At 41.4% G+C, this 14,389-nt stretch overlaps 1 protein-coding gene across 1 annotated transcript in view; it reads left to right on the forward strand.

The window, feature by feature from the left end:
* Positions 1–14,389, forward strand: part of LOC126336127 (suppressor of lurcher protein 1-like) — a 309,867-nt gene that overhangs the window by 157,938 nt on the left and 137,540 nt on the right. The window contains exons 2-3 of the mRNA XM_049999616.1: positions 7,347–7,422; positions 7,756–7,819. Of these exons, the coding sequence (XP_049855573.1) occupies positions 7,417–7,422; positions 7,756–7,819 (70 nt within the window). The 5' untranslated portion in view covers positions 7,347–7,416. The remainder of the gene's footprint in view (positions 1–7,346; positions 7,423–7,755; positions 7,820–14,389) is intronic.

Raw genomic sequence — 14,389 nt, forward strand, 5'->3', positions numbered from 1 at the left:
GACAGTTTTTTTCCTTCGCTCTATTTGCAGGTGGTACGTGGTATCCTCTGCCATGCACTTTACGGGGGCGTTCGTAGTATGTATGTAGAAGTAAATGTAGAAGACCAAAATAATAATGTGTACTGGATATTCCAACCCCTATTGTCATTCTTCACGTAAAATAAACGTTTGCCTATGAATTAAAGAATCATACGTGAAAATATATGGAAACAATGATGAAACACTTCAGATCGGAGTCATGGCCAAGCACAACTGTTTTGTGTCATAGAAGATTATAATGAGAATCGATGGCTGAGCTAATTCGACACAAATGAGCCCATGATAATACAGACCATTTGCTCTTTGTGATAGTAGTTTTCATTATACTGTGTTATTTATTGGTGGAGCTCAATTTCCTATCGACGGATACGTCGTCGGCAGATATTCATCAGGCAGTAAATCCGGATGAAATTCAGTCAACAGAGCTCCTGTTTCACAGAAGTTCATCCACTTTCAGAAGGTTCCCTAAACAAGGATTTAAAGTGAGAGAAATTTATGATGGCCTGTGCTTTCAACGAACACGTAATAACTGACAGATAAACTAGAAACAACAACGTCGCCACAGGCTATAGCAGCAGAAACTTACCATGATGTCGACAGCAACATTATACTAATGTAATGAAACAAGTCTTACTACTCTTTCTTCCAAAAAATTGATCTCAATATTTTTTTTTTCTGGAATGAATTTATCACTTTGCAGCCGAAGACTCCCTCTCATAAAACTTCCTAAGACATTAAAAATTTGTTTTTGAGTGGGATGTGAACCCAGGCCCTTGTTCTAAATGATAATGCACTTACCAACAAGAGTATTGCTGTGAAATACTAACGCCTGTGTTCCCTGGCGACAGCTGCATATGACAGATATTCAGTCATGTTACGAACGTTTCTCACTAACTGTCTCGTTTTAATGGTGAGAATAAAACTTGTCGGAAAACCAGATGAATGGCAGGTTCTCATTTCACTTTCTGTATTTTTTTCCACTCTGTACTGATTTGTGTTGATTATCACCGTCAGAGAGTTATGTGTGGTATGATATTATTACGGTTATCTTTAAAGGTTTTACCATTCAGACAAAAAGCAGAGAAAATATTTTCGTCAATGAATCCTTCGCAGAGGTATCCACTGGGTGGTCATTATGACTAATACGCGAAATGGCCTTATACACTGTGTTGCTTTCCACTTTGTTGCTAAACTTCATTGAAAAACCTGATGATGGGGACTTTTCTCACTTTCTCTCATCTTCCATATCATTTGTTCTTTTCAAAGGTAACATAAAAACTGAATCTTGAATGGAACTTGTAATAACTTTGTATTCCTTCAAATGATTGAGTGATATTGTCTCGACGTTTCTAGACAAAATGGAACTCTTCATTGGTTTAAAAAAAAATTGCTAACGTTGTTTCACGGCTTCCATTTCCTGGATTATGCCACGCTGTGTCCAGATGAAACCTTCATTTTAATAACTAGATCTGCTTGAGATTACTATAGATTATCATCATAAATTCCATAGGATCGGAAGGTAATATCTGAACGCCGGCCGGGGTGGCCGTGCGGGTCTAGGCGCTACAGTCTGGAACCGTGTGACCGCTACGGTCGCAGGTTCGAATCCTGCCTCGGGCATGGATGTGTGTGATGTCCTTAGGTTAGTTAGGTTTAAGTAGTTCTAAGTTCTAGGGGACTGATGGCAACAGATGTTAAGTCCCATAGTGCTCGGAGGCATTTGAACCATTTTGAACTGAAATGTCTCGTCCACTCTCTAGAGACATGAAACAGCACAGGGGTGAATTCTTGCACTGAAATGCTGTGGGAAAGTATGTGTACTCTGCCGTAGAACGGGAAACTCTTTGGCTGCGATAGTTCAGCCTGTATGTCCATAGAGGACAGAAAGAACCTGCAGACTTCTGTATAAATGTGTTGTTACTTAGTTCTAAGATATTATGGGCCCCTATTGCCATGAAAAGAAATTCTGGGAGTGTTTTTATGTATATAATCTGTTTTTCTATTGCTTTAGTTAACGTAAACTGATATTACCATTGTAATAAGCAAATAATTCAATCAGGTACGATGAGTATATCCTAATGACACGTACATATATACATGTACTACAACGTACTGCGTTGTTTCTAGTAAATTGGGTAGTATTATTACTAATTATTAAATCCTTTGATACTCATTTTTTGATTTTCTGCAGACAAAGGGAGGCCGCAACTGTAAATAAAGGGAATTTGCAAAGGGCTGCGCCTACTCGTCATAGCTCATAGCAGCAGAATTCATGTTATCTTCATGTCTTGCGTAGGAGTCCCAGATGATTAAGCGGTTGGTGCAGCGAGAAGGTTGTAGAGAAGGTAATGCTAGGGTCGTAGGTTCAAAGTTTCTATGCGGAATTTTTTTTATTCCTAATTTTTACCTCCTTTACATGGCAGTAAACGACCCACCAGGGCAGCCGAGAGAGCTAATGCGCTGCTTCCTGGACATAGTTAGGAGCGCCGGCCCCAGATTGAGTCCGTCCGGCAGATTAACGACGAGGGCCTGTATGCCGGCCAGCTTGGATGTGGCTTTTTTGCGGTTTTCCACATCCCACTAGGTGAATACTGGGCTGGTCCCCACGTTCCGCCTCAGTTACACGACTCAAACATTTGAATACGTTAGCTCTATTTCATGGCTTCCACTATTTGCAGACAGTTGGGGTAAACTATTTACGTCCCGGGGTGTTCAGAGTGGCGCCAGGAAGGATATCCGGCCACCCTCTGCGACTAACACCGCCAAATCCGTAACAACAAGGCCGACCCCGCTTAGTTGAAGCGGGGCAAAGACCGAAAGAAAGAAAAAAACATGGCCAATAAACTTAAGTAATGCTCATTATATTTCATTTATTAATATTTTCACACACTGACCAGCCAGAACATTATTACCACCAACCTACTACCGATGTAAAACCGTTCAGGCCATAGCAGCGTCAGACACATGCAAGGTGCTTGTAGTACCACTGAGCATGCTGTCTGTGTGTAGAATGGGGAAGATGCGCGATCTATGTGAATTTGACCGAGGGCAGATTCTGATGGCTCAGAGGCTCAGTACGAGCATTTGTGAAACTGCGCGACCTGTCAGGTGTTCCAGGAGCACTGTCGTAAGTGTCTTCAAAACATGGCGAAACCAAGGTGAAACCACGTCCAGACGTCGCGGGGTTGGACGGCCACCCCTCGTTATAAGATGCCGAACGCCGTAGGCTGGGCATACTGGTAAAACAGGACAGGCAGCGAACTTTGGCGTAACTTGCATCACACCTTAATGCTCGGCAGAGTACAAGAGTGTCTGAACACACAGAGTACGGAACACTCCTAACGGTTGGCTTCCACACGACGACCCTTGCATGTGCCAATGTTAACACCACGATATCGGAAATACGACTGAAATGGTCACATGACCTTCGGCACTGGACGTTGGGGCAGCGGCAGAGCGTTTCTTTGTCTGGTGAATCTCGATACCTTCTTCATCACGCCGATGGGAGGGCGCGAATCTGTCGTCTTCCAGCCCCTCGGCTGTGTAACAAATGTGAGCTTCTAAGTCAATGTAATCAAAACACCTGCCATTTATGTCACACAGTTTGACACTCGAAGACACACTCATCAAAAGCTATCGGGGAACAACATGTTGATCTAGAAGCGAGGTTTCACAGAAAAAGTAAGGGGATAAAATCATAAATTAGTTAGTATTTAATAAGATAAAAAATTTCTTTTGTCATTTGTTACCAGATTTCTAAAATTAAAACATTATCGAAAGTCTTGGAATTCCCGGGATCTCCAAACTGCCACTACCAGTGTCGATAATAGGCAAAAATCGTTGAGGTTGTTGATATTAGAGATGGATGAACTGACTAAATAAATAAAATTTTGCGGAACGACCAGTCCGCGAGTCCTATTCACACCTGGCTATCTTCTTCTAAACATATGGCTATCTAGACCTCCGACTTCTCTCACTTTCATTTCTGACCAAGCACTGCAAAAAGTATAAATTTCGCAGGAATAGGTAATGGCGAATAGGCGTGGTCCCATTGTTAGACCGCCATTGGGAGAGACGAGTTGCAGACGAACAAGAACCCCTTCCTCACGGGGCTAGCATTCTATATCGGTGATTTATGCTTCTGCGAATTCATAACTGGCATACGATGACAGGAATAGCCGACACTATCTGGCGTCGTATGAGTCATACCGAATCCCATAACGGACGAGGGTTAGTCTTTCGAGTCGCTGCAAAATAAGAAAAAAGAGGAAAATGAGCAACACACAACACAAAGTAAAGCCGAGTGTACAAAGCATTCGGTAACAGCTAAAACACAATAGAAGTTGGCAATCTACTACTGGAGGTCCTGCTGGCATAGCCTCCGCCATTATCTTCCATGGCCATAGTTCGGAATATTTGCACTGAAAGCTGCCACCGCGCCATGGATACCGAGAAAACAAGGACTATAGATATACTTATCACCATCATCAGCGATATGATATCCGTCGATGGAGCTTCCGATTTATGCATCAATTCTACTGATACTAGAAATCATTTACGACTCTTCAGTTAGGTCGTAGTCTTCGATCCATGTATCCTATGAAAGTTCTTCCTACCATGTAGTCGCCTGGCTGTGTGTACCACACACCGTCAGCAAATGTTCATTACAGACTGAGCACTTTCCCTCGACTATATTCCCTGGTCCATTTATTAATTCTCTTACCTCTTCTCCTCATTTCTTCAGTTTTTTAATGGTTTCCTCATCAAACGTTCATGCCTAATACTGATATTCAGTGGACCCTTGCTGACTCCACTGCTATTCCCAGCTGCACTAGTTTTCTCGGTTGAGGACACACGGTGCGAGCAGCCCAATCGATGTGTTTACATCCGAAGAGTTTTCGTGGCCAGGGCAGTATAGTAAACTAATTCTGGTGCTCTTTCAAACACGCACGTCCACTGCGAACTATGTGACGCGTTTCATTGACCTGCTGATAGGTGCCATCGTGTCGTAGAAAAAGGAACTGCAAATGGGGACTTACGCCGTCCTCAGTGATATATACCTCGCTGTGCTGATCCACTGTGCCTTACAGAATGACGAAATCACCCAGATACTGCCACCAAATTGCCCCACAGACCCTAACAGTCCTTGTTGGCTTTCAGACGTTTCACAGCATACGCCAAAAATTTCATCTGTTCAATGGAACATTAAAAGTGATTTATCTTAATAGGTCATCTATCATCACTCAGATGTGGTACGGTCGATCAAATTTCAACCGTCATCGCCCATGAACAGCAACTAACATGGGTGTACGAACCAGGCGTCTGCTGTCTGTATGCTAACGCAGGAACGTTCGCTAAACGTTAGGTGAGGAGACATTGTTTGTAACTCCTCGGTTCATCTGAGCGATCAGTTGTTCAACAGTTGCACATCTCTCGCCTGTACTCATCTCCGCAGCCGACTTCCCCCCCCCCCCCCCCCCTCCCATCATTTACGGCCTGTGGTGCGCCACAGTTTGGATAGTACCAGTTTTCATTTACGATATACCTTAACCACTGCGGAATGCGAAGATCATGCCCGTTTGACTTCCGGTGAAACACTCCTTTTTCGCATTACGACGACGACAGCATGGTTTTCCGCGTTCCTCTCCCATACCCCCCACCTTCCTCCTCCCTCTCCTCCCCCCCCCCCCTCCGACACCCTTCATATCGCTTTATATACATTCCATTGGTAATGCTGTCGTGTTCCATCTGTGAGTGGTTATTGCACGATGACACTGGACATAGGCGGTGGTCACATTAACGTGACTGGACCGTGTACTTCACCGTAAGCAGTCCATGCCAACATGACTCCTTCGTTTATTGTTCTTCCATCCACCCAGGCTTACGTAAATGCTCTCACTACCACAAAAACTCATCCACTGTTTCTCGAACTTCATTGTTAGCGTTCATTATTCTCTTTTCGATATCTCCATAGTAATTTATTTCACTCTGTTTCAAATCGATTTTCACACCTGCTCGACTACATTCTTCCATCGCATGTTGTTGTCAGTAGAAGCAAGTGGTTCATAGCAATACTAAGGAGATCATCTGACTATAAGCAAGGCTGGATACAAAGTGATAATGTGACTGTAAAATTGGTGTCCTTGCCAATATACGATGAGCATGCGTTCTGGTCCTATTGACTCCAGGTTAAAATTTAGGAAAATATTGCAACTGGTGCAAAGCGAAATTAAGATTCCAGTCATAATTCCGGCAGGAATAAAGAAGATATGATTCACCTTACCATAACAGAACAAGCAGAAGTTTCTGTTTAATCGTCTTGTATAGATACTATGTATCAACGTCTTGGAAGGAATATTACAGAAGCCATAAAGATAGAGACTAGCTTTTGGAGGACACTTCTTCCTTCTTCTGGTGCGAACATGAACCTGATGTGACACCCTATATGCTTGATTTTTCAAGTGTCTGGCCACTGAAAAAATGCTTGTCGCCCGGACTGAGATCGCAGGGTTTATCAAGTTTCTTCGTTTAAAAATAAGTATAATTGTTTCTTTTATTTGAAACACAGTAGCAGTAGGTAAGTAAAAACATTACAGTAATAACACTTAGCGACGTACTTCAGGTGCTTTATCTGAAAAGTAATTCTAGCAGTATACACGCGGGGCCAATATGTGAGTCACGTATCTCATACTTCTGCGTTATGGTGACTTTTATTGTCCAACCTAGGAACGGCTGTGAAATCGTTATCTATGACCGACTCCACTGCGGCAAAATGGAACCTTTGGTATCGTAGCTAAAACAACATCACTATTCATTACTAATTCCACAAGATGTCAGGAAATTGTTCTAGAACTCAGTGTTCAAAAATTAAGACACAGTATATTTGTTATTCATTCCTACTTTATAACCTATCAGCTGCTTCAAAATGCTTTGACTGTTTCATTTGCATCATTGCATTTTCTGGAAACCTTAAAAATATATCATTTACCCTACTCTGATTTTATTTCGTATCGCTGGTCGTCTAAGTAAACATACTACATATTTAACGGTCGCTCTGAATCTATAAACATTTTGCAGAATATTAACGCCACATTGTTCGGAATACCCGAAAGTGCAATTTCACTCCTAGATTTTTTAGCTAAACATTCATTTTATTTGGGGACGACTAAACGCTTTGGAAGAACCTGAAGCCGTTACATAAAATTTCCTAGCCACCGCTATAACCAGTTATAGTCATCGAACGCTAGTAAAGACTAAAGCTAACGTTATCTGATGCTGCGTTTAATCTCATGAATGTTTCTTTCCAGGAGGAGCTATGCGGTGCACAGCGGAATTCCCGGAGGAAAATGATGTCACGGAATACGGCAGGGTAGTGTAATGGAGGTAAAACATTTTCCAAAGCTATTTAATTCACACTTGTCATAGGAAATAACCAAAGACCGTGGCATGAACATTTCTTAACACCCGCGAATCTATAGGAAAACCTATTATTATTATTATTGCTGTTGTTGTTGTTATTACTGCTAATTTCTCATTGTCTTGCTCTAAAATACTTTGAAATTTCACTCACTCGAAATAAATAAAGATAAAGAAATAAAAGCCATGTTCTGTCGCAGTGTTACATTTTTAGTTAATAATCCTTCAGTAAGAACAGTACCTGCTCTTAATTCACCAAACGATTTTGACGAAAGACATTTAACATTGTTGTCTGTGCAGATACGCTTCCTGTTGGAGCTGCTACTACCCTTCCTCTTTGCTTCCGGAGTGGCGGTGAACCCAGGTCAGTATGACACAGCTGCTGATACTAAAGCATGTTATACAACTCTTCCACTTAACGTACCATGTGAGAGTAAGTGATATATTCATAGATAAAAATATTATAAGGATCTAGTTCTGCTCCTGCTAAAATACCAGCCAGCCAACCTATAGTTTCTAATTCCGTGTTTGCAATAAGTAAATCATTGCATATTTCCAATGTATTTTTAGCAAACAAACCGACCTACTAGTGGAGGAATGACTTCACAGATTTGATCTGCAGTGTTAATGACACACGAAGAGGTACTCATGTTCAATTAAAAATAAGTATGGTAATATGTTGGTTAAATAACATGGAATTCGTTACGCAATTTACTTTCCGTGCGATACAGTAACAAAGTCTATAAAATGTCTAAAATTACACGTTAAACAGAAAGAAATGACTAGTTCGCGGAACCCAAACAATAACACTGTACGGTTAATGCGAAGACCAAAAAAATCTCTAGAGTTCGCAAACTACATGCGGACAGTCAGTAAAGAACAACATTACAAATCAAATAGAGGCAACGTATGATTCGCTCGAGGTGGTCTAGAACGATCTGAATTGTGTAAAGTAGGAAACTAATATCTCTGTCGACAGCAAAACGTTTACACCATTAGTGGTAGAACCACAAGTACTGATAGACCATACTGCACTGTAGCGGAGGATACAACGGTTATTCTTATCGTCAAGCTGGTCTGATAGTGAACCGGCAGGAGTGGATGTGCGGTTCTAGGCGCTACAGTCTGGAACCGAGCGACCGCTACCGTCGCAGGATCGAATCCTGCCTCGGGAATGGATGTGTGTGATGTCCTTAGGTTAATTAGGTTTAATTAGTTCTAAGTTCTAGGCGACTGATGACCTAGAAGTTAAGTCGCAAAGTGCTCAGAGCCATTTCAACCATTTGGTCTGATAGTGAAATTTCGACTGATCGATGAGAGATCAGATCGAAACAAAGGCACAAAGCGAAAAGATGAAGACGAAAGATAAGACGGTGGCCAGCGAGCTATCAGGTTTGGCTGTTCATTCAAATTGTGGCAAAAACAAATAAGTTAAATAGATCATGTATAACTTAGCTATGTCATACATTACTATATTTGGTACTCTACTGGTACTGCACAGAGACTGAAAAAAAATTCGTTACTTATCAACGTAATCAACCATCAAGAATAGCCCCCAGTTGGACTAATGTTGATGTGTGCTGAAAAATTTTAGTGGAATTCACTTTTTACTAACAGATGGTTCGTGCTTAATGAGTCCTACCATTTTTTTTTATTGTTGTGAATGGTTTCAGAACAAGTCTCAAGCATGTTGAAGTAAATGAATGGTAGATATCTTGATTTTACTAGCATAGCGCTTCGTCTTTTGCATGATAATGTCTGAGAAGGTTTTCAGGAGGCATTACATAATATTAAACGCATAATGTTTACAAAGTTATTGTCATCCACCAGTATTGATGAACTAAAACGAAGCAACAGAAAAGTAAAAACGATCTTACAAGGAGTCCGAGACTTTTCCGTTGAGTTCTGTTATTGCTAACGGTTGCGTTGATGAATGATGGGAAGTGAACACGACGAATCGTTAGTTTAATGTGGCTGGCCAATCATACTGTCTTCATAGGTTCGACATATAAAGTGCTGGATTCGGGAGTTTTAGTGGTAGAGGGTGGTCGAATGGCGTTCGTGTCGCCATACCTTGTTGAAAAGGTGTCTACATTGTTCGCGACACTTTATTTTACGTTTTACTAATCAAACGTACTTAATATATACAGTATTGTCTGACTATAGACTTTTCCTGCACTATATGGAGCGACATTGCACGGCAACGGCATGCATAAGTAAAGCATAATTGAAAACATAATAGAATGAATTTTATAATCGGGATTACGTTCAGGTTCTGAAATGATAACCACAGACCTACTCATTGTCCAACAGGTGTGAAACGCGTATTCTCCGCTGTGGTAATCTAGTTAGTCACGTGTAATATATGACTGCGTCGGCATAAGATGAAAGTATTTTCATTTCCATTGTAGGGAAACTTCGTGACCGTCATACTCTAGTCCGCCTGAGGGGATCTTTGCTCCGTCCTTGAGGTAGTTGCAGCTCGACATTCAGTTTAGATTGAGATCGCAGACTTTAGCGGAATTAGAGTCATCCCATTCTTTTGCTGTTTTGCTATTACATATTTGGTTTTAGCATTGTTATAGAAGAAAAGTGGGCAAAAACTTCGCACTCTATACAAAAATAAGTGTTTTTCTAACAGGATGTGAATAAACGTGTGTTAGCGCCATTATTACAACTACCAGCAAGCCTCCATGTTAAGTAAACTGAAATTATGAATCATTAATTATTTTCAAATTACTGTCGTACCGTAGCGTCACCAAATTCTTACGAACCATCATATGCTAGAAAAACAATATATAGCAAGTAGTTACAAGAGAATGAAGGGAGATTAAAACGTTATCTACATCGGTGAAGGGAACAAATTGTTTCTGTCTTCGGCCAGTGGGAGCTGCAAGTAGACAAACGAAGGCATGTCTTCATCGTGCAACTTTTGTTTATATTATACGTTGTTTTATAACAAGCTAACTTACTCAAGAATAAAATCAATTAGACTGAAGACGAAATGATTTTCTCTTCAACAAAAGTTAATTTTTGTTATCTGGTGGCCATTTGGACAACAGCTCTCTTTCCGGTGTTATTGGAAATCGAAGTTTTCTATACTGTAGCACGTAAATTTAATATACTGTATTAACCTTCGAAATAGTCTGTAATTTCATGCTGAACTAGTACAATAAACATCATATAATGTGTTGTGAACTGAAATGCGTCGCCCTTAAATTGCGAGCAATTAATTTCGATGAGCCATTCAGATTATTCCCGTCAATAAATATTCATATCCTCCTGGTCATTTGTTTTTGCATACATGGCTCGTTTTTAAATAAAGTAATAACAGTTCACGGAATGCACTGATTTTCATCTGATGATAACTAGGAAGAACGAAATTTGCTGCAGATTTCATTCAGCTAGGACTACCAAGGAATTTGTACAGGAAGTAGTACTTCACAACTTACTCCAAAGACAGGCCCTACAATTTATTAAAACGAGAAGGCATTTTAACAGAAATAGTTAACAAAATAATTTGTGGTGGATTTCACCTTGAAAAACGTATATTTTTTCTTATTTACTACACACATAAACTGCAAAATGTGTCAGAAAAACAGAAATTAAAAACAGAAAAAGATCCCTGATGCTTCAGTAACTCCAGCGATATGTCTGGTAGCAAAAAAGAAAAAGTTGTGATTGTCAGGGCTGAACCTGAATAAACAAAAACAAAGAAAAAATCCTTTGTAAGGAAACACGGACAGTAGTGTGGTTCAACCTTCAGACGCCAGTTAATCGAGCTTGCTTTGAAACTTAATGTCCGTTTATTTTCCCCGGTTCTTCGCGTGTGCGCAAATAATTATTTTCACAAATTAAGTTTAGTGTTACTTATTGTGAACACAAGAGAAAATTTTCAGATCTAGTTGTGTTGAATCGTTATGATATCAATTTTCACTTGAGAAACAATGTAATGATGCTGCACTGACTAGATCATAATCAGTTCTCTTCCCCAATGGTTACCAATTTACTGAAATATGCCTGATACAAATCACGAAATCTAGGGGGCCACTTGTGACGCTTTGATATCCTGCTAATTTTTTTAATAATATATAGTGTACAAGGAAATTTTGTTCGTTTTACGTGCATGGCGTAAGAAAACGTTAAGTTTTAAGCATTTATTTACATATTGTCATTACTATAATGACTCTGTATGAGTTACAAATTATTTCAAGTTAACAGAGTATACGTGTGATACAGCAAACTAGAAAACAAACATATGATTTGTAAATAACAATTTATAACATAAAACAAACATAACTAAAACAAATGTCTAGACTAATGCCGAATGTTTAGGTATTTTAAGTGAGTATGTTAAAGTACTTTGACAGCATATTGCGCAAAGCTTATTTTCCAAAAAAATGTTGTTCCAGAAACCAAATTTATTACACATTGATGTATGTAACTTCAACTTCTTTAATTTATGTTGTAACTAAATGTTTCATTTTTTATAATTAATTAATGGTGGTGGGATATTTTGCAAAATTTCAGTTTATTACAAAATTCGATTAAAGAGTTCTCAAGAACGTTAATTACATATCAACATTTATATGAGAAAATTTTCGTGTATCATCTTTTCGAAGACATTCTCTCCAAACGTAATTTGCGAAATAACCTTTCGGGGCGTGTTTTACACCTTAAAAGTGAAACTGCACAACGAAATAATTACGTATATTGCATAGATCGTCTACATAGCAAAGTTTCATCAAGACTGTTAAATGACACTTGTAAATGTGCCCTTATCAGTGGCGAAATTTGGACGATACAAGAGATATAAGCTCTCAATGTTTGTGACTTGTTTTTGGGATGATTGTTCGCTGTTAGACTCCGAACAAAAGCTACGATTATATTGATGTGGGACACGCTAAGGTAATACCTATAAAAATACCTGCACTTATACACGTTACATCCTGTATATAATGAGTTTTACACTTCTACTAATTGCAGACATTCATTTTCAGACGCATTGGAATATTAGTTGCCGAAAATGCCTATCCTTCATCAAAAAGCACTCTGGGCCATCAGGACCATTCCTGTTCATTTCTTTCAATGTCTGTTCAGTCATTGCCTTCGGCTCTCCAAAAAAAGGAAACTCAACATCTAGCTCTATAATTCCGTTGTTGACTTGTAATCCATATACACTCCTGGAAATGGAAAAAAGAACACATTGACACCGGTGTGTCAGACCCACCATACTTGCTCCGGACACTGCGAGAGGACTGTACAAGCAATGATCACACGCACGGCACAGCAGACACACCAGGAACCGCGGTGTTGGCCGTCGAATGGCGCTAGCTGCGCAGCATTTGTGCACCGCCGCCGTCAGTGTCAGCCAGTTTGCCGTGGCATACGGAGCTCCATCACAGTCTTTAACACTGGTAGCATGCCGCGACAGCGTGGACGTGAACCGTATGTGCAGTTGACGGACTTTGAGCGAGGGCGTATAGTGGGCATGCGGGAGGCCGGGTGGACGTACCGCCGAATTGCTCAACACGTGGGGCGTGAGGTCTCCACAGTACATCGGTGTTGTCGCCAGTGGTCGGCGGAAGGTGCACGTGCCCGTCGACCTGGGACCGGACCGCAGCGACGCACGGATGCACGCCAAGACCGTAGGATCCTACGCAGTGCCGTAGGGGACCGCACCGCCACTTCCCAGCAAATTAGGGACGCTGTTGCTCCTGGGGTATCGGCGAGGACCATTCGCAACCGTCTCCATGAAGCTGGGCTACGGTCCCGCACACCGTTAGGCCGTCTTCCGCTCACGCCCCAACATCGTGCAGCCCGCCTCCAGTGGTGTCGCGACAGGCGTGAATGGAGGGACGAATGGAGACGTGTCGTCTTCAGCGATGAGAGTCGCTTCTGCCTTGGTGCCAATGATGGTCGTATGCGTGTTTGGTGCCGTGCAGGTGAGCGCCACAATCAGGACTGCATACGACCGAGGCACACAGGGCCAACACCCGGCATCATGGTGTGGGGAGCGATCTCCTACACTGGCCGTACACCTCTGGTGATCGTCGAGGGGACACTGAATAGTGCACGGTACATACAAACCGTCATCGAATCCATCGTTCTACCATTCCTAGACCGGCAAGGGAACTTGCTGTTCCAACAGGACAATGCACGTCCGCATGTATCCTGTGCCACCCAACGTGCTCTAGAAGGTGTAAGTCAACTACCCTGGCCAGCAAGATCTCCGGATCTGTCCCCCATTGAGCATGTTTGGGACTGGATGAAGCGTCGTCTCACGCGGTCTGCACGTCCAGCACGAACGCTGGTCCAACTGAGGCGCCAGGTGGAAATGGCATGGCAAGCCGTTCCACAGGACTACGTCCAGCCTCTCTACGATCGTCTCCATGGGAGAATAGCACCCTGCATTGCTGCGAAAATTGGATATACACTGTACTAGTGCCGACATGTGCATGCTCTGTTGCCTGTGTCTATGTGCCTGTGGTTCTGTCAGTGTGATCATGTGATGTATCTGACCCCAGAAATGTGTCAATAAAGTTTCCCCTTCCGGGGACAATGAATTCACGGTGTTCTTATTTCAATTTCCAGGAGTGTATGCTGTTTATGCTGTTTTGTTATTATTGATTTTCAGACCCACTCCCAAACTCACCTTAATATGTTGTTCCAGTTGCACTAGCATCAGACAACACAGTTTCATTAGCAAAACGAAGCTTGGTTCATATGTGTTTCATTAACATGTAGCCCTTGTTTGTTTTCCTTGTTTAAGGAAGAGATTTCCTCCAGCTTTGATCAGAATAATTTCAGTGAATCATTAACATAAATATTGCTCACTATAGTATTAAGGAGTAAATACCGATTTCATAGAACCTGTACTGATCCCCTTACTTATGATATTGTACTGTGTCGTAAATATATAAGGGACAGGCAA

Source organism: Schistocerca gregaria, chromosome 2, assembly GCF_023897955.1.
Source record: "Schistocerca gregaria isolate iqSchGreg1 chromosome 2, iqSchGreg1.2, whole genome shotgun sequence".
In the NCBI taxonomy this organism is placed as follows: domain Eukaryota; kingdom Metazoa; phylum Arthropoda; class Insecta; order Orthoptera; family Acrididae; genus Schistocerca; species Schistocerca gregaria.